This window comes from Vipera berus, assembly GCF_964194415.1.
Source record: "Vipera berus genome assembly, chromosome: 1".
Lineage (NCBI taxonomy): Eukaryota > Metazoa > Chordata > Lepidosauria > Squamata > Viperidae > Vipera > Vipera berus.
Genome location: NC_138202.1, coordinates 257,971,014 through 257,998,676, shown reverse-complemented (window position 1 = coordinate 257,998,676; position 27,663 = coordinate 257,971,014). Strand labels below are relative to the sequence as shown.

General features: G+C 41.2%; 1 protein-coding gene across 1 annotated transcript in view; it reads left to right on the top strand.

Annotated features, from left to right (window-relative positions):
* The window catches only part of LOC308672421 (sulfotransferase 1C2-like), a 358,778-nt gene that overhangs the window by 311,291 nt on the left and 19,824 nt on the right, over positions 1-27,663 (top strand). The window contains exons 2-6 of the mRNA XM_081335365.1: positions 3,977-4,185; positions 9,390-9,516; positions 10,644-10,738; positions 11,632-11,812; positions 26,632-26,840. Coding sequence (XP_081191491.1) covers positions 3,977-4,185; positions 9,390-9,516; positions 10,644-10,738; positions 11,632-11,812; positions 26,632-26,840 — 821 coding nt within the window. The remainder of the gene's footprint in view (positions 1-3,976; positions 4,186-9,389; positions 9,517-10,643; positions 10,739-11,631; positions 11,813-26,631; positions 26,841-27,663) is intronic.

Here is a 27,663-nt window from a genome sequence, read left to right as displayed (position 1 = left end):
TTAATAACGATATTGGTCTATAATTTTTTATTTGCGACAAGTCAGAATCTTCTTTAGGTATTAAAGTAATTTTAGATTCTGCCCATACATTTGGTATTTTAGCCTCAAAACGTATTTCATTACACAGTTCTTTCATTATTGGGTTAAATATATCTTGCAAGGATTTGTAAAGTGCTGCAGGTAGTCCATCTGGGCCCAGGGTCTTGTCACGTTTTTGCCTTTTTATGGCTTCTGTTATCTCCATCATTGATATTTTTCCATTTAATATATTTTAAATATTTTCTGAAAATTTTGGTAGATCTGCTTTTTTTAAGTACTGCTGTATTTTTTTTCTTTTGAAGTTTCCTCTGTATCATAAAGTGTCTCATAAAAATCTTTGATGATTTTTTTATTGTATTATTATGAAACTGTAATTCACCTTTTGAATCTTGCAACTTTTTTATCATTTTTTCTTTTTCTTTTTTTCAATGCATGTGTTAACCATCTTCCCTGTTAGTTAGCATTTTTAAAGAAGATCTGTTTAGCCCTTTTAATTTGTTGAGCCATTGTTTCTGCCTCTACAAGGTTTAATTTATGTTTTATTATTTCTGTTTGCTTTTTAAGTGTTTTCTTTTGTGGTCTATTTGTAATTCTAATTCTAATTTCCTATATTCTTCCTTCAGCTTTAAATGTTGTTGTTTTCTTTCTTTGTTCTTTTTAGCAGTATAGGTTATAGCCAATCCTCTAAAATATGCTTTAGCTGTATCCCACACATTTTGAAGTGATGTCTCTTCTTTCTTATTTATTTTGAAAAAAAAGTCCATTTCCTTTGTCGCTAGTTTTATAAATTCTTTCTATATAGATTTGTTCAGTGACCATCTTAATTTTTTCTTGGTTCCTCTCCAAATCATCTTTGTTGGATTACGATCTGCCCAGATATTAGTTTCTATCTCTATTTCTTGTATCATACTGCTGAGTTCAGAGAATATCCATATCAGATCAATTCTAGATCATGATTTGTGTCTATTTGAATAAAATGTATAGTGCAGTTTTTTGGATTTTTTTTCTCTCCACATGTCTTGAATGCAAATTTCTTCTCCCATTTTAGAAAAGGCTTTAAGTAATATATTTCTTCCTTTCTTCCCTATTTTGGTGCTTTTATATTCCAAAGTTCCATCAGCTATTGCATTAAAGTCTCCCATTATACAAAGATTTTGGTATTCTAATTCTAATATTTGTTAATGTATTTTTTGATAGAATTCTTCTTGTTTATCATTTGGTGCATATATTGCTACCATCAGTATCTGTTTTTGTTCCATCATTATTTCCACCATTAATATTCTTCCCTCTCCATCCATATAAATTTGTTTAGGGTTCATTGTTTCTTTAATATATAAAGCTAACACTCTTTTCTTTTGTTGTGCTAATGCTAAGTGGAGTTTGCCAATTTTTGGTTGCTCTAACAATTTATAGTGTTGTCTCTTGATATGTGTTTCTTGGAGGCAAATTATATCTATTTGTAATTTTTGTAGTCGTGTAAAAAAATTACCTTTTTGAGGTAATTTTAAGACCATTTATATTCATTGAAAGGATTCCATTTCCTTCTCCATTTCTTTCAATTATATTTGGATCTTAATCTTCTAGTCGATCTTATCTGTCTCTGTTCTCTTGGTCTTGCCCCTTCTTCTGTATATGAATTTTTAGTTTCTCCTTCTTCTCTTGATTTGGCTGGTCCTTCTGTTACTGTCTCTTCCTGTCTCTTTATTTCTCTCATTGTACCATATTCAAAATCATCCCCTTCCATGAGCGCTCTGTGGTTGTCATAGAATTCCATTGCTTTAAGTGGTGTGTCCAGTTTATATCTTTTCATATTCCAGTAAACTAAAATCCCTTCTGGGATCAGCCATCTAAAGTTGACTCCTTTTTCAATTAATTTTCTGGTTAAAAATTGATATCCTCTTTGGGACCCTCTTATTCTCCTAGGGATCTGTTTGAGGGCTACAATTTCTTTTCCTTTGTATTTCAAAGGGTCATCTCTCGCTCTTCTCAGGATCTCATCTCTTATAGATCTTTTAAGAAATCTAACATGTACTTCTCTAGGAACTTTATTTCTTCTCACGTAATTTGAGTTAACTCAGTATAATTGGATCTAATTCTCCTTTCATTTCCTGTTTCCCAATTTCTAATGCATCAGCCAGTAATTCCATTATCAAGTCTACAAGGTCCTCTTCCTTGTCTTCCATTATGTTTTGAAATCATAAAAAGTAAGAAGCCTTTTCCATTTCCATGACTGCTATTGAGTCCTCTAGTTCTCCGTTTATTTGTATCAATTTCTGATTTTCATCTTTAAATTCTTCTAGTTTTTGGTCAAACTCTGTTGATTTATCTTCTATTTTTGAATCCTTTGTTCATTTTTTCTGACCATCTGCTTAAAATTTTCAAATTGAGAGTCCATATTATTATTTTTTTGGTTCATTTTTTCAAGGTCAGTTTTTGTCTCCTCATGGTTTTTCGTTGTAGCTGCCATATTAATGGCAATTGCCTCTTGAATTCCTTGTAATGTCGCTTGTGTCTCTTTCTGGAAATTGTTGGCCTTTTCTGTTGAAGCATTGTATCAATTGATCTCTGATAAACTGGACTTGCAGAAGCAGAGGAAGAGGCAGAAGGTACTTTTTTGCCAGCTTCAGTTAAATTCGGAACAGTCATTTTGTTCCTCACCCTCAAATCTTTTAATCATACTTTATAATCCACCAAGAAGTTCAAAGTTGATAGTTCTTTTCCAATTTCAATTTTTTTAAAAAATGTAATCCAATAAGCTCCAATCAAATAGGAGAGATAAAAAGGTCTCAGCTTGACCTGTAAGATTTCGGGTCAAGCTGTATTTGTAATCCAAGGAAGGCAGATGACTTCAAAACAATTTGTACTTTTAATTATCATCCATCCTGCAGAAAAAAACAACCCAAAGAGATTCTTCTCTTTTTCCAGCCACAATCTCCAGGACCATAGATTTCAAGGATATCAAAGAGATAGGTCTGTAAGAAATGTCTGGGCATCTAGCCAAGTTCTGACAACTAGTATGTTTTTAACAGTATAATTAAAACTTTCTCTTCTACACAGAACTCCAAGGAGAACACCAAATTTACTGTTTGCAATGGAAACTTTTGTGCATGAAAATTGAGTTCACGAAACTAATTAATTAATTAATTAGGGAAACTAATCTAATAACATTGTTTTTCTTTATGTTAGCAGGATTCATGACTTTTAAACAATGAAAATAATACAATATTGACCATAAATGTAGGAAGTATTTTTAATTGCTATATTATTACATCAACAGCTGAAGTAATGGAGCCAGAGAAAGATTTCCTGTTTAAATACAAAGGATTCTATTTCATAATGGGCTTCTATTCACCCAAAGGTTTAGATTCACTGGACAGTTTTGAAACCCGAGATGATGATATATTCATAATCTCATATCCTAAATCTGGTAAGTTCAAAGATGTCTTCCAAGAAAGAGATAATCTTGTATCCAATGCTGTTATTCAGTTCCTCAGTATTTTGGTTGCAGTAACTGTGTCGTGCTATAACCAGAGTTTAACATTTAGCATTGTATAAGAAACTGGAAATGTAGGGAAAATAAAGCTGCTAAACCTGTACTTTCATCATTTTTATTTTACCCATGCATTGCTGGATGGGTGACGTTGGTCAGTCACCCTGCCTCAGCTCACCCAGGATAGTTGTGAGGAAAATAGGATGAGGAAGGATTATTAGGTATGCTTGCCACCTTGAGTTAATTCTAAAACTAATAAAAGCAGGATAGAAATAAATGTGCAAATAGCTAGTTTTTTCTCATCCATCCATCAGTTTAATCTATCAATTTTAGAAGACTTCATTGTGTTCAGACATCTCTGAAATGTTTACTAGGCTTAGGCTTTGCATAAGTTCAAAGTTCCCCAAATGATAATGGATGAATTAATTAATTATTCCTTATTTGCAGGCTCAATATGGACTCAGAATATTGTGAGCCTGATTCTTTATGAAGGTCATCGAGATGAAACTGAAAATATTACCCTGATTGACAGAGCACCATGGCTGGAGTATAATATTTTGCATGTGGATTGTCCCAGTCGCCCATCGCCTCGTCTCTTTAGTTCCCATCTGCCCTACTATTTAGTACCCAAAGGATTACGAAATAGAAGAGCAAAAGTAGGCATATTTTGTTAACTTGTGAGGTGGTGTAGGGAACTGTCTGTCTTCTGTTCTATTAGCTCTGTCCCTGAATGTTTTATTAACAATTAGGCAAAAGGCACACAAACACATATCGGCGGCGGCGGCGGCGTCTTCGGGCCATGCTCGGGCTGCATTTTCTGACCCATTTTTGGGCTGATTGGTGGCAGCGGCGTCTTCAGCGATGGTGGCAGCAGCGTTTGTAACAGCAGCGTTTCTTTTGCCGGCGGCGGAGGTTCTGGCGACGGTGTGGCCCTCCGCTTGCCCAGGTTCCTCGTCTGCCCCTTTGAAGACCGGAGCTGCCGCACTTTGGGAGGCCGTGCTCTGGACAACCCCAACCAGTGGACTGGGGGCCTATGGAGTTGCGGCCGGGAACAAGCCTAGAATGGCGGTGCGGTGAAGGAACTGTGGTGGCAACTGGAGTGGCCAGCCACTGCCAGGCAGGAGTTTGCCATCTTATGGCCTATCCAGTCTTGCCTCGGATTTATATCTGCCTGCGTGATAAACTATCTTGCCTGTCTCCCTTTCCCCATAGGACTCAGAGGGACCTGAGCACAAGCCACGGTGGGAGAGTGGCTTGGATTTACATCTGCAGCCCCATAGAGGTGAGAGCTCTATGGGGTATGCCCTACCCAGAGTGCATACTCTGGACCACCCCCAGGAACAGAGTTGCAACCCATCGTGAGAGGATGGGGGGTGGCCTGTTCTGGGGGTTCACCCAGCTTGAGTGGCAGTGAAGCTGGGTGTTGGTCCAGATACCCACTTACCCTCCGATTCGATCCTCCTATTGAACTATTAATTATGGGACTGCCTCTCCTGGACTTTCTCGGACACTCATGCACTTTCGTTATACCAGCACGGACTTGTTCGCCCTCAGGGGTGCCCCCTCTCCTGGGTGCGACCCGCCTTTTTTACGATCTCAAACCTCGATGAAGGGCCCGATTATTGGGACCCTGAGAGATGGCTGGGCAGGGGCAGGGGCCTCCAGTATAAATCTAATAAGAGGCCCCTGGTTAATTTTTTAGCAAAATTTTTTGTGGGGTTAGGGAGGGGGTGGGAGTGGACTATGGTTGTTTGGCAATGGGGGGTGGTCCATCAACCATTGTTCAGGCCAGGTCCGGGATTGGTCGCGTGGGGGGAGAGTGGGGTTCGGTTGCCTCTGGGGCTCGGGAGCGGGTCGTGGGACTACCAATTCCCACGACGTTGGGGAATGGTAACAGGTGTATGATCAGAGGGCCGCATCGATACCGGGGAGGGCATCTCCGCTATTTACAAGTGGTGAGGCGCTCCAACCCTCTGTTTCTTCCCCAAGGTCCCGGGAGCGAGGATGTGCAGCCACCTGAGCTCCAGCTGGTGTACCTGAATGCCAGGTCCGTTGTTAATAAGGCTCCCCTTGTTCGGGATTTAGTTGAGGGTGAGCATGCGGACCTGGCATGCATCACGGAGACTTGGTTGGGCACAGAGGGTGGTGTTCCCTTGGTTGATCTTTGCCCACCAGGTTTCCGGGTGCTACACCAGCCTCGGGCTCAAGGTAGGGGCGGGGGAGTGGCGGTAGTTATTAGGGAGACCTTGTGTCCGCAGGAGACCACCATTCCCCAGATAGTTGGGTGTGAGTCTCTCTTTTTGAGATGTGGTCCTGGGGCGCAGTTGGGCTTGCTGCTGGTGTACCTTTCGCCTAGTCGCGCAGCGGCAGCACTGCCTGAGCTACTCGACATCCTCTCGGGGTTGGTGATTGAGTTCCCCAAACTTATAGTTTTGGGTGACTTCAATCTACCATCCCTAGGAGGATCATCTGAGTTAGCTCAGGAGTTCATGGCTTCCATGACGGCCATGGACCTGACGCAAGTAATTCTTGGACCGACTCATGTGGGAGGCCACACCCTTGACTTGGTTTTCTTATCTGGACGGTGGTTTGATGATCTTGGTGGGGGTTCCCCAATTATTATACCCCTGTCATGGATTGATCATCATCTCCTGTGGCTGGTCTTCCATTTTGCCACCCCCCGCCGTGGGTGTATTGAGCCAACTAGATGGGGGATGTGCTAGATGGTACCGCCCCAGACGCTTAATGGATCCTGATAGGTTCCAGGCAGCGCTGGGGTCCCCACCTGCCTCCGTTGCTCACAGCTCGGCGGATGCCTTAGTGGAAGCCTGGGAAAGGGCAGCCACGGAGGCACTTGACCGAGTTGTACCCTTGCGGCCCCTGACCCGGTGCAGATCCCAGCGAGCTCCATGGTTCTCCGCGGAGCTTTGGGAGATGAAGCGTCGGAGACGGGGCCTAGAGAGCTGTTGGAGGTCCAGCCGATCTGAATCCGACCGATTGCGACTAAGAACCCACATTAGGTCTTATCTCGCAGCGATAAGGGCGGCGAGGTCTAATTACTTCTCCACTCTTATCGCGTCTGTAGATAACCGCCCAGCCGCCCTGTTTAGGGTGACCCGCTCCCTCCTTAATCAGAAGGTGAGGGAGGAACCCTTGCAGGGTCATGCCGAGGAGTTTGGTCAACATCTGTCGGATAAAATCGCTCGGATTTGGACCGGTCTGGACTCCAGCTGGGCGGAGTCTGACGATCAGGACACGGGCGGTCTTGTCAATGTTATCTGGGAGGAGTTTGATTCTGTGACCCCTGAGGAAGTGGACAGGATTATGGGGAGATTGAGCTCCACCACATGTTTATTGGACCCGTGCCCTTCCTGGCTGGTGTATGCAGCTCGGGAGGGGACACGAGGCTGGTTCCAGGCAGTTATATCTGCCTCTTTGAGTGAGGGTAGTTTCCCAGCCGTCTTGAAGGAGGCGGTGGTGAGACCTCTCCTCAAGAAGCCTGCCTTGGACCCAGCTGTGTTAAATAACTTTTGTCCGGTCTCCAACCTTCGCTTTCTTGCGAAGGTTGTTGAGAGTGTGGTGGCGCATCAGCTCCCTCTGGTCCTGGATGAAGCGGATTATCTAGACCCGTGCCAATCGGGTTTCAGGCCCGGGTACAGCACAGAGACGGCATTGGTCGCTCTGGTGAATGATCTCTGGAGGGCCCGGGACAGGGGATATTCCTCTGTCCTAGTCCTATTAGACCTCTCAGCGGCTTTCGATACCATCGACCATGGTATCCTGCTGCGGCGTCTCAGGGGATTGGGAGTGGGAGGCACAGTTCTTCAGTGGTTCTCCTCCTATCTCCTGGGATGTTCGAAGTCGGTGTTGGCAGGGGGGCAGAGGTCGACCCCGAGGTCTCTCATTTGTGGAGTTCCTCAGGGGTTGGTCCTCTCGCCTCTCCTGTTCAACATCTATATGAAACCGCTGGGTGAGATCATTCGTGGCTTTGGAGTTGGGTATCATCAGTATGCTGATGATACCCAGCTTTTCATTTTGACCCCAAACCACCCCAGTGATGCCCTCGATGTGATGTCCCGTTGCCTGGAGGTGGTTCGGGTCTGGATGGGGAGGAACAGACTTCAACTCAACCCCGACAAGACTGAGTGGCTGTGCATACCGGCATCCCGGGATATTCAGAATATTCCACCTCTTTCCATGGGGGGTGAGTTTTTACCCCCCGTAGATGGGGCTCGTAACTTGGGAGTCCTCCTAGATTCGCAGCTTACTTTGGAAGATCATATAGTGGCTGTGACTAGGGGGGCTTTCGCCCAGGTTCGCCTGGTGCGCCAGTTGCGGCCCTATCTAGACCGGGATGCCCTGTGTACGGTCACTCATGCGCTTGTGACCTCTCGTCTGGACTACTGCAACGCTCTCTACATGGGGCATCCCTTGAAGACCACTCGGAGGCTCCACCTGGTACAGAATGCAGCCGCGAGAGTTGTCTTGGGAGTTTCCCGGTACTCCCATGTTACACCTTTGCTCCGCGAGCTGCACTGCTTACCAGTTGTCTTCCGGGTGAGGTTCAAGGTTTTGGTAATGGTTTTCAAGGCCCTACATGGCATGGGTCCGGAGTACCTCGGGGATCACCTGCTGCCAGCGTCAACTTCCCTCCGCCCTGTGCGTTCCCACAGAGAGGGCCTTCTCAGGGTGCCACCGGTCAGAGAATGTCGGCTGGTGGCCCCCAGGGGGAGGGCCTTCTCTGTGGGTGCCCCGGCTTTATGGAATCAGCTGCCGGTTGAGCTCCAGATGGCACCTGACCTTCGCTCCTTCCGACGCGGTCTGAAGACCTACCTATTTGAGCAAGCCGGCCTGGCCTGATGGGGGATGTGCTGGGGTTTTTATTGGGGATTTTTATTATTCTACTGTTTTTAGCTCGGGCTCTTATTTAATTCTTTTTTTAATTTTTGTATTCTGTATTTTTTATGTGCCCTGTTCACTGCCCTGAGTCCTTCGGGAGAAGGGCGGTATACAAATATAATAAATGAAATGAAATATTGTTCCAATATGTTTGGTGGACACTAAAAGTTTTGAAGGGTGAGGAAAATAAACACAAACAAAACCATGTTAACATCAGAATATTATGTCCAGGAGAAATAGCTAAGAACCGAATTGAATATCGACCAGCTTAAGCTTATATTTCCAGATGGATTGCAACACTTTGTGTTCCATGGCCATTTGCTATCTTGACATATCTGAACGATGTCAAATTGAGGGATGCTATCTCTAGCCCTCAAATCCCTTCCCACAATCCCTACTCTCAGTCACTCACGCCCTAGTCACCAGAAGTTTCAGCTGATGCAAAATGCAGCAGCATGAGCACTTCTGTGATCTCTAAGAAGTTCATACATTACACTTCTGCTTTGGAAACTGCAGTCACTACCAGTTTGGTTCAGGATTCAAGATGCTGGTGATGACCTTTAAACCCCATTATGAGTTGGGAACATGTTGTTTGAAGGACCTCCCCTCGCTAGTTGCAGCTACACATCCCATCAAGTCCAACAGGAAAAGAACGTTGGGGTCCCATCAGCTAGGGAGATTTGTCAGGCAGGATCTAGGAGGAAAGCCTTTTATTCTGTGGTCTCTGCCATATAGAAAATCATTCTCTCCAAGCCGAGGGTAGCCTCAATTCTGTTGGCCTGCTGGAAGTTCTTCAGACATGGTTTTGCTAATAAGCTTTAAGATCCCATGATATAATGGAGCCTGTTAGATGAGTGTATGAGAGACACTTGATGCACTCTATGTATGCTTTGCTGTCAATCTGTTTTTTCTTGTTTTTTTCTTGGTTTTTTTACTAGTTATTATCATCTTTCGCTTACAGATTATTTATGTGAGTAGAAATCCAAAGGATGCCTTGGTTTCCAGCTATCATTTTCACAAAATGTCAGTCATCATGGAAACTCCAAAAGACTTCAGTACTTTCTTTGAAAGGTTTTTGGCTGGGAAAGGTAAGAAAACCTTGATCGTGAAAACGTAATGTCAGTTTTTGTTTTGGATAAGAGATTATGAATATATTTCCATCTGCTTCCCACAAAGAACAAACAATCCACCCGCTTTGCTAACATAAGTAGCAAATGATGATTCTCTATACTCATGCAGTAATTTGTGTAAACTCTAAGAAAACAGTTTATAATGGGATGGATGAGTGAAGAAGAATGAACGATGCCTAGGACAACTCATAATGTAAAAGTGGGTAGAAGAGGCAAGCGAAGGGAGCTTATTACAGGAGAGAAACGAGTAATACTAAGATATATTTAATATAGAGGAGAAAATGGAAGGAAATTATGTGAATGAGTTGGAATGGATGGACAAAATCTAAAGTATCTATATTTTTTTCAAACCAATATTAGTTAAAGCAGGGGTCCCCAACTTCTAGGCCATACCCCACTAGTGGGCCATGAGTTGTTTGTAACTGGGCCATGAAAATGGTGGGCAAGCACACACATCTGCGCATCAACACTTGTGCAATCAGTTGGCACACATGCACACCACTTGTGCAAATGGAGCTGCACACACACTAGTGCTTGCTGGTTGCTCACATGGAAGTATCCCCTCTCCTCCCCTGCCACTTGGCAAAGCCAGAAAACTTAGGTAACTCTGAGTTAAAGAACCAAATACTCACATGAAATCACACAGAAAGCGTTTTAAGAGTTGGAAATGGAAATAGCTAACCAAAGTAAGACTGATATTTGAAGACATATAACAAAAATTAAAGCAGATTGCCCCAAAGTTTCAAATAAGAAGAAGCAAAGAAATGAAACAATATAGCAGCACGTTGACAAAAAAAAACCCCACCCTTAACAAGTTGGAGTACACAACCATATTAATTATGGCTTCCATTCCTTCTCTCTCCTCTCCACATTCGGTGATATTAGGATAGCCCCTACTTGAGTTATCATGCTTTGATTTGTAGGCCCATCGGATCATAAGGATAAATGGAGGAAATACAAGCATTAAGAATGTATCCCTGAGACAGATGGTCAGCTGGATCATTGCAGCACTGAGCTGAACAACTAAAGTCAGTGATTTCAAGACTGCCCTCATATTTATCCTAAATCCATTTCTCTCCTACCAGTGTTTTGTAGTTCGTGGCTAGACCATGTAGAAGGCTGGTATGCTCATAAGGATGATTTCAATATTCTCTTCCTTTCTTATGAAGAAATGAAAAAGGTAAGATGTGTTTGTGTTGTGAAGTGCAATATGAACAACCATTAAGCACAGAAAGCTTTAGAAATGATGTGAAGTGTGAATAACCTATTCCAATAGGGAGTAACAGAGGTGATCACAGAATCACTCTAGGTTATTTCTATGAACTCCTGTAGGAGTGGTGAGGTTTCTGAAGAAAAGTAAGTTTCTGTCTCTTCAAAAGGAAGACGATCTGCAAAACTAGAGTGCTGTCACCTTGATATCAAAAAAGGTTAATAAAAGGTGGGTTTTTGAGCACTTGGCTTGTCATGCTAGAATTCACAGGGTGCATGTGTTGTAAACAAGTCTGGCAAAACAAAGTTGATCTAATTTTTGATAGACTTACTTAGTAGATAAGGGAAATCCAATTAACACAAAGTATCTGTAATTAGCAAAAGCTTAGTTAAAGTCTCTCATAATATTTTCCTGTTTTGGCTCAGAAGAGATTGACTCAACTCAACTGCATTTTTAAGAAAGGCCAAGGCATTTTTTTTAGCCTGGCCTGGGAACTGGCCAGCCTCTGATGCAGCCAAGATTGCTAAGAACATAAGACTCTGAATCTCAGGGAAATTATGTCCCATCAATATATTGTGAACTAAAAACATTTCTCCAAACGTACCTTTGTAAACATTTACCGGAAGTCCTAAAGCAGCATTTATTTATTTAATTCATTGATATTGCTTCCTAGATCTATGTATAGTTTTCATTAAAAAGAATAAACACAAGTGATTTAATCAGGGTAATTTTTTCAGTAAGAAAAGAAAGAATTAAAGATAGGGGGAATGAGTGATAGCAATGATATGTGAGATCTCAACAAAATTTTCCACCTTTTCTCCATTGTTCTGGATGACCTAATATAAAGCTCTATCAAATTGCAGGATCTGAGAAGGTCTGTCCTGAAAATATGCAACTTCCTAGGAAAAAAACTAACTGAAAAGGAGGTGGATGATGTGGTAGATAAAGCTACATTTGATAACATGAAAGTGGATTCTAGAGCAAACTACACATTCCTGCCTTCTGATATCCTTGATTTCAGCAAAGGAAACTTTCTTCGCAAAGGTAGATCAGTAATAATTAATATTCTGGGACTATGCTTTAGGAACATGCCGGGCTTCATTTGAAACTGGGATTACTGCCTTCCTCTGAGAGGCACTTCCTAAAGTGGTATGGACATATTCCAACAACCTCTCTTTCTGCTGTCTCTCCAGGATGTTGTCTTTGCCTCATCAGCAGCCTGCATTGGAGGCAGCCATAAACCTTTCTTAGCTGTGCCAATGTTCAAGTGGTGTTCTCCTTTTCACAAATTTTGGGCATGGATATAAGCTGACTTTTTCGATGATCATTCTGTTGGTTGCACAGTCTAATTATCCTCAATCAGGGGTCCAGTTCCAAAAGGGTGAATTCAAGATCATTTAGAACCTCACTGGCAGTTCCATGACTTCCCAGTAAAAAGTACTTATGGCAGGAGAATCATTCAACACCTTCTAGTTAGAGAGATCTTTGCTCTTCTATTAAGCCTTCACTCTGTAATCCAGCTCTACTTAAAATATTATGGAACAGCTTCCTGCTCCAAAACTATTAATACAGATTTCTAAGAACGGTTTGACAGACAGGAAGGTGGCTAAAGATAATGGAGGAATGTGCAATCTTCCAAGTTAGTCAGGTTTTGTAAACTATTATCCTCTTTCTCAGACTCATAGAAGCCCATAGTAGGCAAAGTAATTGGAGAGTGGAAACCACCTCTGGAAGACTTTTTTTCTTCATCCATACAATCCCGTCCTGAAGTCCTGAAATGTTTTATATACAGTCATGTGAAAAAGAAAGTACACCCTCTTTGAGTTCTAGGTTTTAAATATCAGGACATCGTAAAAATCATCTGGTCCGTAGCAGTTCTTTAAAGTAGGTACATACATAGTCAGTTGAACCACAGCACATGACATATTATGCTGTGTCATCATTTATTTTACAAAAAGAAATGGAGAAGCCATGTGTGGAAAAAACTAAGAACATCCTTAATGTTTCTATTGGTATGAAGAAGCTAAGTAGCAGCCAAGTGCTGCTAATCAAGTGACAGGATGACACAAATAGCCTCTACTTTAATTGAATACAAAAACTGTTGACATTTTTTTAAACCACTGTTTCCCAGGCACTGTTGGGGACTGGAAGAACATCATGACCGTTGTCCAGAGTGAAAGGTTTGACCGTGTCTTTAAGGAGAGGATGGAAAAGCTGCCCTTCAGGTTCTGCTGGGATATTCAGGAGGATCCTGAGTCTATTTCCAGCTCAGTGGAGGAAAATAATGTGTGATGCACAACCTCAAATGGCTGGAATCAGAGATGACCTTCCAAGAACGGTCTTTATGTAACCTTGTAATGCCTAAGTCTCAACTCTGTAGAGATCATAGAACAGACCAACATTAAATTCTATGTTATTATTAAATACTGTACGGCATTTGCTTATTGATTTAGATTTCCATAACTGCCTGACTCTGGGTGTTATACAAAGACAACATAGCAAATAAAAATATATATAATATCAACAACACAATATCCAAAACCAATATATCCACAACAGCCAGAGCCATTTATTATACTTTCCACCTCCTTGAAGATATATGTTGCTTGATATCTTATCTTAGCCCAATTCCTAAGGGAAAAAGCAAGTTTTTAAAGCTTTGTTTTTTGAGGGCTAAGAGACCCGCCTCCCTACAAAATTTGGCACTCTGTGGATAGGGTGGGGAAGACACCAAAACAGAAAAGGTGTATCTCCTGGGTCTCATCAGGTGATATTATTTATTATTTAAACAAGTTCATATAGCCACCCAATTCATACATGATGGGAGTCAGTTGGGAGTCCCCAGACTCACTGACAAAAACATGTCTTCAGGACCTTCCAGAAAGGTAACAAGGTGGAGCCAATCTTATCTCCAGGGAATCCTATTCCAAAGGGAGGGAGTCACCACAGACAAGGCCCTTTTCCTCGGTCCCACAAGATGTACCTCCAATACCTTGTCTTCCTGCTCTGGTAGGTTAGGGTAACAAAGGGAAGGTGGCCTTTCAAACATCCTGGCACCAGGTCATGTAGAAGTTTAAAGATGATAACCAGCATTTTGAACTGCCTCCAGAAACAGATCAGTAATCAATGCAGCTCCCACAAAAGGTGTTGTTGCTAAGTCATGTCTGACTCTTTGTGACCCATGGACCATAGCGTGCCAGGCTTCCTGGCATCCACTGTCTCCCTGAGTCTGCCCAAATTCATACCCATTACACTGCTGACACTATCTAACCATGCACTAATTTCAATTTGTGCAGAACTATGCAAGTCCTGCATTTTGAAATAATTAAATCTGCTGGATAAGATTCCAGAAACCCCATGTACAATGCATAAGAGTACTCCAAACTGGATACATCTATGGCATGGGGACTGTGAAGAGGGTATGTTGGTCCAGGAAAGGGTGCAACCAGGGCTTTTTTTCTCATAGAACGCTCAGAACGGAGTTCCAGCACCTTTTTTGGATGGGTAGGCAAGGTGGGTTGTATGACATGTGTGAGTTCCGGCACCTTTTTCTTTTACAAAAAAAGCACTGGGTGCAACTGATGTACAACTCATAATTGCAGACAGGCCCTCTGGCCATGACCACGATCGGCTTCTTGAGCAGGAATTGCAAATCCAGAAGAATCCCCAGATCACGCACTGAATCTGTCTGACGCAGTGCAACCCCATCCATGACCAACTATGGAAATTTTCTGAGAACCAAGGAACCCCAAACCCATGTTAAAGGTAAATGTTAAAACTGGAAAGCAAAACAATAAGATGAAGGGATGCAGAACAAGAAAAAGATTGCCAGAAGATGCTACTATTGTGTTTAGTGATAATTTCATGGTTTCAAAACTTTGGTGCAAGTGTCTTGGGAACAAAGTTAATATTATCAGTAGTGCAGAAAAAGAAGTTTAGGCAATGGCAGATGGTTGGACCCACAGAAAAATTCCACTGCTAAGAGCAATTAACCTGTAAAGTCTGAATGTGAAAAAAAAGCCTGCCGAAAAGACTACAAACATAATCACCACGCTGCTGCTGAATTCCCTGAAAGTCATCTCCCCATTAAGACTGTTATGAGAAAAACAGCTCTATTCAAAGTGGACACCGAATAACTTATCTGGAAATAATCCCATTAATAGAAAATAGACACTTGTGCACTATAGGTAGGCCTTGTTTAGCGACTGCCTTGTCTAGTGACCGTAGACAGTTACCACAGTGCTGAAAAAGTAAGTTTGCAAACAATCCTCACATTTATGTCCTTTGTAAAGCAAAGGAAAACTGAAGTAAGATTGTGGCATTGTGATGCTTCGCTTAACAACTGCTTCTCTTAAGCCCCAAGTTGTGGGTCCCAATTGCAGTTGCTAAACGAGGACTACCTGTAGTGATGATGTGAACATTGTCATCACATCTTTGCATTTGGAACCCGAGGATCTAAATCACACAATTTGCATTGTGATGTCATGATGCACACTTCATCTCTTGCTGCCCCAGTCCTTTCTGAAATAAATAAGAAACGTCCTTTTGCTCATTGCTACCTGCACTTTCTCTTTGCTCCCTGTAACAAATACTACTTGGGAATTGAGAAATGCAACCTGATGGTCGTCTTGAGTGAAATCTTTTTAAGGAATACAAAACCACCCTTCATATTTTGCTGTGATATTCATGATGAGCTGAGTCCATTTCCAGCTTGACAAAAAATAAAATAAAGCACAGTAAGGAGGATTCAGTTGTACTTGCTTGAAAAAAATGGCAAAGCACTTATTTATATCTTAATCCTGAGCTATATGGCTGATTACATTTTGGACTACTCCATTATTAGTTGGCCCAATAAAGCTATTGCACTAAGACAGATTTAGACTGAGGGGCCGAAGATAAGCTTAACAATGTTCACTGGGAAAATGTAAACTTCAGAATGAAGCAAGAGAAAAGATTTCGCGGAACCCATGCATGAAAAAGGAAATCTTAGCAGGGATTGCTTGCTCCTGTCATTACAATTGAAAGGGGAGACATAATTATGGCTACAGGTAGTTCTCAACTTACAACCACAATTGGGATGGAACTTCCATCGCTAAACGAAGTGGTTGTTAAATGAGTTACCTCTCCAATGTTACAACCTTTTCTGCTGCGGTTGCTAAGTGAACCTAGCTTCCCCCATCGACTCTGCTCAAGAAAAGCCAGCTGGAAAGGTTGCAAATGACTTTTGGCAGTTGCTTGAGGTGCCTCTCATCAAGACACTAAATATAATTTGTGAAAGCCTCTTTTGTCACCCAGCCGAGTGCTCCCTCCTTCCGTTCAAAATGATTGATAGGCGGCTTCCGGATGGCAAGGTGACGCTGGAGGCAGCCATTTCTTGGCTGTCAGCCTCGCAGCTCCGTAGAGCCGCCGAAAACAGCGCTGATCAGCTGTTCGGCGGCTCGGAAGCCCCCACCTCGGGAGAAGAGGAGGGGGTGAGCGTCCAGGTAGGGGTAGAGCTCTCCGGGGCTGCCAGAACTTATAGTTTTGGCGGTGGAAGGATTGAGCCCCCCCCCCCCGAAGCCTGGGCATGCTCCGGACTGTGAGGCACCTCTGCTCCGGGTTTTTTGGAGCAGAACAGGGCGTTCGCAACCATCCCTGCTAGCAAGGAAGAGCTTTTGAGAACGAGGACGCAGGCAGAGCGAAGCAGGAGATTTTGGTGAAGATGATGCTTTGATCTTTAACTCAATGGACTTTGCTGAATCTGCATGTGAAAGTGCGTAGTTAACAATAGAGGGTGAAAATGGCGGCTATATCTTCTAAAGTTCCTGCCCTGAGGCAGCAGTCTTCGGTGAAAACTTCATTGTCCTCTGCATCTGAATCTGTATCAGCTTTTACAGCAAAAGATTTGCAGAATCTGTTGCAAGAGACTATGGAAAAGCAAATGCAGCAATTTGTTGAGATAATGGAGAAAAAGTTGGAGGAGAAGTTTACAGAGAAATTAAAAGAAATGAGAGCAGACATCACATCTGCAATAGAGGGCATGGTTAAAAGTATTGAGATTTTGGATGACAGAGTGGAAGATCTTGCTCAAAATGATATTAGATTGGAAGCCAAAATGACAGAAACTGAAAATGTAATAGAGAAAATGAATTATGATTTGATTTCGACACAATATTCTCAGATGGAGTTTGCTTTAAGAATCAGAGGCCTAATAGAAAATCCTAAGGAAAATTTGGAGAAAATGGTTTCTGAGGCTTTGGAAGGGGTGTTGAAGCGACCAGCAGATGAAATAATGCAAGATATAGATAAAATCTTCCGTGTTAATTCGTGGATCGCAAGACAAAGGAAACTACCTAGAGATGTGGTGGTTTATTTTACAAAGAGAATGATTAGAAATGAAGTTATCCAGGCCTCCTACAACATTGATTTTGTAATTGCTGAGCAAAAAGTTCTGATTTTAAAAGAGATCCCTGCAAAGATTTTAAGGAAAAGGAAGGAATTTGCTTTTTTGACACAAGAATTGAGACGACGTGATATTAAGTTTAGATGGCAAATACCAGTGGGGATGGTGGTGACCTATGAAGGTACGAGGTACTGTTTTACCACGGAGATTTAGGCACGTGATTTCTACAGTAATGTTTTAAAAGCAGTCCCCATACCATCTTTGGAATCTACAAAGAAAAAAGGTGAGAGAGAGTCTCAACGTTCCAGAGAGAACCTGCAAGTTGCTGAAGGGTTAACGCAGGCAGATGTGAAAGATACAGGAGTGGGTCAAATTTCATTATCACTGGAGGCCAGAAATTGGAAGAGGCGTGTTACTTCTGGACGAATGAATCAAGCCTGAAGATTTAGTCATATAACTGTAAGAGACAATAATGTAATAAGGATTATGGGAATTGGAATTGCTAGAAGGACTAAATATTTGGGGATATATTTTTTACCCTTATAAAATAATTATGTAATATTTCGTGTTGCTTTAGTTCTAAGATGATTATGGAAAGTTAATTGGGAAGATTTGTAGTAGTGTTTATTGATATTCTGTAGGTTATGATTTGTTATTTGGATGAAAAATTTTAAGCTTTTAGTTGGATAGAAGAATAGTTTTATAAAATTGATATAAATTGGTTTTTTGTGATTGAAGTTAATTTGTAATATTTTTATGGGTAATATTGGAATAGGTAATAGAATATAAGAATATAAGAATGATGTGATTATATAAAAATTTCTTAAGTTTGGAAAGTAATCTATGGTATTTTAAGTTGTATAACACATTAGGATAATGTGAATTTAAAGCTTAGTTGGAATGAGGAATAGTTTTAGACAATTGATATAAATTGGTTTATTTGAGATTGTTTTTATTGGGTATCAGATTGGAAGGTATTATTTTGTATTTGAATAATCATTGATATATATGTATGTTTGGAATTTACCTATATGAGTTAAAGTTTGATAGTTTGAATAGTTTAGGATTGTTTGCGTAAGTTAGATCATGATTGTTTGTATTTTTATACCCTGTGTTTTGGTATTAGATTGGAAAGTATTATTTTGTATTTGTATAATTATTGATATGATATATATATATATATGTTTGGAGTTTTCTTATATGAGTTAAAGTTCGGTAGTTTAAATAGTTTAGGATTGTTTGCGTAAGTTAGATTATGATTATTTGTATTTTTATACCCTGTATTTTGCTCTGGGAAGCGGGGAGGGGGGGGAGGGGAAAGGGAGGGAGGGGTTGGGGAGGGTTGGGGAGGGGAAAGAGGGTGGGGGGGAGGGGGTTGGGAGGGGTGTTTTTTTCTCTTTTTTTGGTTGGTTAAAGAAAAAATGTATTGTAAAACTTTTTAATAAAAAAAATGATTGATAGGCTTCTTACAGAATAAAGAGAAGAGTCATCGCTTGACTTTGAGTTGTGGAGATGTCTACTTTCAAGAAGATGAATGCTGATCCCAGGACTAACCATTCGAAAACATATGAAGAATTTATGGGACGAATAAATGTGAAGCATCTACACAAAGATAATACTGATAGAACAAAATCAAACTTTGGTCTTTTCCTCTCTTGCATCTAACCATGAAGAAAAACACTCCAAAAACCACTTCTTTTTCTCTTGTGTTGTCATAATAGTGTCCTCTTCTTGTCCCCGATATGCATCTGAGGCATCTCTATGTAATCCATAGCTATTCTGGTGTTCAACTAACATTTCCGTTCTGTTCATTTTCTATTGGTTTGACATGTGTAATTAAAGCAAGTTTCAATGCATTGTTTTGTGCAAATAAAGTAGGTTTGAAAATGGGTCACTTTTCTGCTTTTCTTTCTTTTTGTATATAATGCTTGAGTAGTTCGTACAGTTTGCAAAGTATTATTGAAAGTGAATTTGAATGTATCAAAAAAGTGGGAAGTAGATTTAGTTAAGATGCTGAGGTAAACTGTTTTAAACAAAGATATATTTTTTGGTCTTATTTCTATTGGGATAATAAAAGAAATGCAACCTTCCTGTGTGAGAATCTGCCAGAATTTCTCCAGGAGGAAACCGAGGAGAAATGTATGATATCATTGTAATACATATGTGTGATTGAAGCTTTTACAATATACGCCTGCATTTCTGTGAATATATACTTGTGTATATGGCGTGCACTTTTGTTCTTAGTATTACTCTCTACTTTGTGGAGCAGCCTTAAGTAATATGGCCTATGGCCATGCCGTCATTTTCAGAATGTTGGCTGTGGAATTCTAGGAGATGAAGTCCACGTGTCTTAAAGTTGCATTGAGCGGGAAACTGTTTACTACAAACTTTTCAGGTATCCTGATCAAGAAGGATATATAATAATATATGTGCAATAGGACAATAGTTCGCAAATGCTTTCCAGGGTTGTCCTCATTTGCTCTTCCAGTGGGTAGTAGCATTAGCAATAGCACTTAGACATATATACCACTCCACAGTGCTTTACAATCCCCTCTAAGCAGTTTACAGACTCAGCATATTGCCCCTAACAATCTTGGTCCTCATTTTACTGATCTTGGAAGGATGGAAGGCTGAGTCAACCTTCAGCCAATGAGAATCAAACTGCTGACAGTCAGCAGAATTAGCATTCTAACCACTGAGCCACCAAGACTCTTAATGCTGTAAAATGCTTTGGGAAAAGCATGCCAAGACATCCCCTGGATTGTATGAGAGCTATTGATCAAACCTTTTATACTGAAAACTCATGCACCAACCTACCCAACCACCTACACACTCACACACAATGGTGTAGACCCTTTCAATGGTGTAGACCCCTTCGTGGAAATATCCATGAAGCTAACAATAATATAGAAGTGATTTGTTATGACCTTCTGATCCCTTATTGACTACTGTTATCAGAATGTTTGTGCAACCATTTTATCTGAACTGACAAAGTTTAAAGTGTCAGTTAAATATTTGCCAGCATGTGTTTGAATAATTGAGCAGTTACATAAAATTAGGATGAGCAACTTGTATTACAATTATTAACCCAATGTATTGAACAGATGATAAAATAACAACACTAGGCCCCTCAGCACTCTACAGCTTTCATGTTCTATGCATATATAAAATTCTCCTTTCTTCCTTTGGCCAAATTCTTTCCTTTCAGTTGCCTTCCACTAGCCTGTCAGCTCCATGTCCAGGTAGTCTAGAGAGGGAGCTGAGCTGTATGGTACATATTTCAGTGAATACTCAGAAGCCATGACATCCAATGCGACACTCGTTAATATGGCCAACAGTTGATCCAGTGTGAAATTCTAATTATGTATTCTCACCATATTGAATGGATTTTTATGGAACAGGTTTAGGCTGACTTTTCAGCTAAGACCTTTCTGGTATGATTGCACCTATTGAGCACAGCTCTTAGATAGAGCATGCAGGGGCTTCCCCCACAAAAAGTACCATTCCCTTTGGAGTGGGACAATAATATCACAATTCTGGTAAGTTTATATATGGAAAGGAATCATATATGATCAATCTAAGATTGGAATCCAGGTTTGAACAATAACAATGCAATAACATTGTTCTTGCTGCATTTCCTATTGGTAAATCGTAATCCTTCATATAATGATATGTTCCAAATACTTGGCATGTAAATCAGAAGTATACTTGTATCTTTAAAACATACTGATTTTTATAGCAACACTTGAATAAGTTTATGGACAGAAAATGAGACAAGAGTGATAGAAGTCTTCTACATCAGCTAAGAAAGTACCCCTTTATTTGTTTTATATTTCCTAAACAAGTTGACAGACAATCCTTTTTCTGATATGTTCAATAAAAATACATTTTCTTAATATTAAATATCAAGATCCTAAACATTCCAATATTCTTTAAAATCCCTAACCATTGATTTGTTAATATGGAACATTGCTATGAATTAGTATTTCATAACTGGCCATGTAACTTGTTCATATGTATATTTAATCTGGATTTTTTTTTAGTTTTTCAGTATTTGGATTGTTTTAAATTTTTTTAGGGTTAATCGTATTTTTTTTTAATTGTAAGCTTCTCAGAGTCATTGACTGAGATAGGTGGCTATGGAAATTAAACAAAGAAAGAAACTTGGCAGTTTTGAGTTGCATGGCGTTCAACTCCTAGAATTAGTAGCAATAGCCATGCTGGCTAGGCATTCTGGGAATCGAAATCTCTAAGATGATGAAGTTTGGAAATACAGCTGTGAATGTAGGTTTCCTGCTTGCAAGAAAAGTGCAGATATTCGCAACAGCTTAGAGGCAGGAACTCTCAGTATCTCTTTCAGAAAGCTTAGGAGGCTGAGTGGCTTCATTAACCCCAATATCACCTTCAATGGTAATTTGTTCTTATTTAGTATTGCTTTATTTAGTATGCTTTATGTTTATTCATTATTTATTAAGCATTAATATCTGCAAATGACCTAGAGCAGGGGTAGGCAACCTTGGCTCTTTTATGACTCATGGACTTCAACTCCCAGAATTCCTGAGTCAGCTATGCTGAGTCAGGAATTCTGGGAGCTGAAGTCCATGAGTCATAAAAGAGCCGAGGTTGCCTACCCCTGACCTAGAGTCTTTTAAGTGCTGAGCCAAGGATAAATCTCACCAATAAATCAAACTGCTGAAAATGCTTTTTGAAAAAAAATCAGGCTGTATTTATTTCCTTCACCACTGAATGGGTTTGCATGCTAATATGTAAAGTTTTTAGCTCTTTCTTTCTTTCTTTCTTTCATCCTTTCTTATGAAATTTTACTTCATTGTCTCTTGAGAGATTGCTCTTGTTCCCAGGGTGGGGTGGGATGAAATTAAAATTGATTCCTCCTGTCACATGCCTCAATGTTATACAATCTGAAGGTGGTACTATACAAATTCTTTCCCTTTTTCACTTTATATCCACACAAGCAGAAGGGTGCAAGAGCCTTTTTCAGTCCATTGGTTGAATAAGAAAGAAAGACAGGCACAGAATCTCTTAGAACAGCAGCTCCCAACCTTTTCTATACTCCATACCCCAAGAATGGTTCTGATATATTCATACACCCCTTACAAAAGTTCAAAATGACAGCAACAAATTATGCTTATACATTATAATTTTGAAAACCCAAGTTTTCACACACCTTAGAATATCGTCTCACACCCCTGGTTGGGAACCCCTGTCTTAGAAGATAGAAGTGGGTGGTGCAAACCACCAAGCTGCTATAGGGTTCATACAAAAGGGTAAAAACATATTCTTGTTGTTAGCCTAACTACCATCATTTTGCTTCTGTAAACTGCTTAGGGATGCCATTTTATGAAGGCAGGAAGAACACGTACACAGACCCAGAGATAAGGAAAAGAGCGGGAAAAGAATAAAATGTGATTGGCTGATACTATGTCTACTGACATGTGTAACTCTTTGATTGGCTGTTACTGCCTAAATAAAGAAATGCCTGACTGACCAAGGTGTGGCACTTCTGAACACAGCTGCCAGTGTTTCAGACAGTGTTCCACCCAGCAACTTCACTTGATTAATTAAAGTATTGTTTACCTTGGAAGCCTCTGCTTGAGTCTTGTGATGTGCCCTCCTGGAACCTCAAGTTCTTTGGGTAGATGTTGACCCTTACACTGCTATCTCAAAGCAGGACGTGAGGCTAGGGTGAGAAGAGCCAGAAGGCCTCTGAGATAGGAGCCATGAACCCTCCACCCTTTTACTCCATGGTCTCAGGAAGAGTATAAGAATTTCAATTCTTCACTCCAAAATTCTTGCAAATAACTAATGTCTATTTTATCAATACCCATTATTTTGTGGAATAAAAATGTATCATTTTAGAGTTTAGATGGTTTGTATGCTATATACAACATCACAGTCTGGTTTGGAAGCATTACTGCTTCAGAAAGGAAGGTGGTGCAGAGTGGTGAGGATGGCAGAAAAGATTATTGGCAGTTCCCTCCCTTCCGTCCAGGACATAGCACATACATGTTGCTTGAGGAGAGTCCGCAAGATGGTCTGGGACACTATACATTCTCTTCACGACCTGTTTTCCTTTTTACCTTCTGGGAGGAGGCTTCATGGTATCTGAAGCAGAATATCCAGATTCAGTCACAGTTTTGTTCCATACATTATTAACCTTGTGAACTCTCAACCTTCCTCCTTCTGTTATTTATTAAAGATGGACAGTGATTAATATTTATGTTACTTATATGTAAGGGTGCAGCTCTATACATATGTTGTATATAGTATGTTTATATGTTTGTTATATATGTATACACTTTGAGAGCAAACAACTAAATTTCATTTTTAATGCGTGCCATTGTGCCCACAGTAAAAAATGACAATAAAGGTTATCTATCTATCTACTATGAGGACATGTGTTTGTAATATAGTAGTCTGGTTTCTGAGGTATTTTTGAAGTATGGCAGTGTTAGCTTTGCCACAGCTTCTGTTGATTGTGCTATATTGGATTGCATGGTTAGACATGTTTTGATAAAGTTGCCTGGGAGAAGATAGTCTTTCTCTTGTTAATTAGATTATTACTCAATCGTGTTCTATGTCCTCTCATGCTCATTTTTGGCATACAGAAGCACTGCTTACATAATGATTGACTAAAGATCAGCCTTCCTAGTTATTTGAGCACTCTACAGGAATATAGGTACATTGAGAAATCATTACAAATAAGCTGGCTAAAGGACATGACATGAGTGACGGTCAGAGACTAGGTAAAGTAAGAAAAAAATTGCAGCTAGTATGTTGTTAATAATGTAATTAAAACTTTCTCTTCTACACAGAACTCCAAGAAGAACACCAAATTTATTGTTTGTAATGGAAACTTTTGTGGATGAAAATTGAGTTCATGAAACTACTTAATTAATTAGAGAAAGTAATTTAATAATATATACATTGTTTTTCTTTATGTTAGCAGGATTCATGATTTTTAAAGAAGGAAATTAATACTGACCATCAATGTAGGAAGTATTGTTAATTGCTAAATTATTATATCAACAGCCGAAGTAATGGAGCTGGAGGAAGATTTCCTGTATAAATACAAAGGAATCTATTTCATAACTGGCTTGTCTTCACCCGAATGTATAGATTCACTGGACAGTTTTGAAACCCGAGATGATGATATATTCATAATCTCATATCCTAAATCTGGTAAGTTCAAAGATGTCTTCCAAGAAAGAGATAATCTTGTATCCAATGCTGTTATTCAGTTCCTCAGTATTTTGGTTGCAGTAACTGTGTCTTGCTATAACCAGATTTTAAAATTTATCATTTTATAAGAAACTGGAAATGTAGGGGAAATAAAGCTGCTAAACCTGTACTTTCATCATTTTTATTTTACCCATACATTGCTGGATGGGTGACGTTGGGCAGTCACACTGCCTCAGCCCACCCAGGATAGTTGTGAGGAAAATAGGATGAGGAAGGATTATTAGGTATGCTTGCCACCTTGAGTTAATTCTAAATTCTAATTCAACCCTGTGACTCCTGAAGACGTGGACAGGATCATGGGGAAGCTGAGCTCCACCACGTGTTTATTGGACCCGTGCCCCTCCTGGCTGGTTTATGCGGCCCGGGATGGGACACGAGGCTGGCTCCAGGCAGTGATAACTGCTTCTTTGAGTGAGGGTAGTTTTCCCACCGCCTTGAAGGAGGCAGTGGTGAGACCCCTCCTCAAGAAGCCTGCCTTGGACCCAGCAATATTAAACAACTTTCGTCCGGTCCCCAACCTTTGCTTTCTTGCGAAGGTTGTTGAGAGCGTGGTGGCGCATCAGCTCCCTTTGTTCTTGGAGGAAGCTGATTATCTGGACCCATACCAATCGGGTTTCAGGCCCGGGTACAGCACGGAGATGGCATTGGTCGCGCTGGTGAACGATCTCTGGCGGGCTCGGGACAGGGGTTGTTCCTCTGTCCTAGTCCTATTAGACCTCTCAGCGGCTTTCGATACCATTGACCATGGTATCCTGCTGCGGCGCCTCAGGGGGTTGGGAGTGGGAGGCACAGTTCTTCAGTGGTTCTCCTCCTACCTTCTGGGGCGTTCGCAGTCGGTGTTGGCAGGAGGGCAGAGGTCGACCTTGAGGCCTCTCATTTGTGGAGTTCCCCAGGGATTGGTCCTCTCACCTCTCCTGTTCAACATCTATATGAAGCCTCTGGGTGAGATCATTCGTGGTTTTGGAGTTGGGTATCATCAGTATGCTGATGATACCCAGCTTTTCATTTCAACCCCAAACCACCCCAGTGATGCCCTCGATGTGATGTCCCATTGCCTGGAGGCGGTCCGGGTCTGGATGGGGAGGAACAGGCTTCGGCTCAACCCTGACAAGACTGAGTGGCTGTTAGTGCCGGCATCCCGGGAAATTCAGATTACTCCATCTCTTGCTATGGGGGGTGAGCTATTGCCCCCCGTAGATAGGGCGTGCAACTTGGGGGTCCTCCTAGACTCACAGCTCTCTTTAGAAGATCATATAGGAGCTGTGACTAGGGGGGCCTTCACCCAGGTTCACCTGGTGCGCCAGTTGCAGCCCTATCTGAACTGGGATGCCTTGCGTACAGTCACTCATGCACTCGTGACCTCTCATTTGGACTACTGTAATGCTCTCTACATGGGGCTGCCCTTGAAGACCACTCGAAGGCTCCAACTGGTGCAGAATGCAGCTGCGCGAGTTGTGTTGGGAGTCTCCCGATACTCCCATGTTACACCTTTGCTCCACGAGCTGCATTGGCTGCCGGTTGCCCTCCAGGTGAGATTCAAGGTGCTGGTAATGACCTACAAAGCCCTACATGGCATGGGTCCAGATTACCTACAGCAGCACCTGCGGCTGGCGTCAACTTCCCTCCGTCCAGTGCGCTCCCACAGAGAGGGCCTCCTCAGGGTGCCTCCGATCAGAGAATGTCAACTGGTGGCGCCCAGGGGGAGGGCGTTCTCTGTGGGTGCGCCAGACCTGTGGAACCACTTGCCGGTTGAGCTCCGGATGGCCCCCGACCTTCGCTCCTTCCGGCGTGATCTAAAAACTTATTTATTTGAGCAATCCGACCTGGTCTGATGGGTTTGGGGTTGGGTTTTTAATATGGTTTTAACTATTGTATAGATCGGGCATAAATTATTTAATTGTTTTTTAACTTTTGTACTTTGCTTTTTAATATTTATTGCCCTGTACACCGCCCTGAGTCCTTCGGGAGAAGGGCGGTATAAAAATTTAATAAATATATAAAATATAAATATAAAACTAATAAAAGCAGGATAGAAATAAATGTGCAAATAAATAGCTAGTTTTTCTCATCCATCCATCAGTTTAATCTATCAATTTTAGAAGACTTCATTGTGTTCACGCATCTCTTAAATGTTTACTATTTCTCCTGATAGGAAGGTTAGCTCTGCATAAGTTCAAAGTCCCCCAAATAATAATGGATGAATTAATTTAATTATTTACAGGCACAATATGGACTCAGAATATAGTGAGCCTGATTCTTCATGAAGGTCATCGAGATGAAACTGAAAATATTACCCTGATTGACAGAGCACCATGGCTGGAGTATAATATTTTGCATGTGGATTTTCCCAGTCGCCCATCACCTCGTCTCTTTAGTTCCCATCTGCCCTACTATTTGGTACCCAAAGGATTACGAAGTAGAAGAGCAAAAGTAGGACATATTTTGCTAACTTGTGAAGTGGTGTGGGGAACTGTCTGTCTTCTGTTCTATTAGCTCTGTCCCTGAATGTTTTATTAACAATTAGGCAAAGAGCACACAAACACATATTACATTGTTCCAATATGTTTGGTGGACACTAAAAGTTTTGAAGGATGAGGAAAATAAACACAAACAAAACCATGTTAATGTCAGAATATCATGTCCAGGAGAAATAGCTAAGAACCGAATTGAATATCGACCAGCTTAAGCTTATATTTCCAGATGGATTGCAATACTTTGTGTTCCATGGCCATTTGCTATCTTAACATATCTGAACGATGTCAAGTTGAGGGTTGCTATCTCTAGCCCTCAAATCCCTTCCCACAATCCCTACTCTCAGTCACTCACGCCCTAGTCACCAGACGTTTCAGCTGATGCAAAATGCAGCAGCATGAGCACTTCTGTGATCTCTAATAACGTCATACATTACACTTCTGCTTTGGAAACTGCAGTGACTACCAGTTTGGTTCAGGATTCAAGATGCTGGTGATGACCTTTAAACCCCATTATGAGTTGGGAACATGTTGTTTGAAGGACCTTCCCTCCCTAGTTGCAGCTACACATCCCATCAAGTCCAAAAGGAAAGGCATGTTGGGGTCCCAACAGCTAGGGAGATTTGTCAGACAGGATTTAGGAGGAAAGGCTTTTATTATGTGGTCTCTGCCATGTGGAAAATCATTCTCCCAACTTCCAGTTTGCCATGACAGCCGCCGCAAACGTTGGAAGGTGAGCTCTGTCTTCTTTGTCCAATTTTGCTCCACTGGGGGACCCTGGA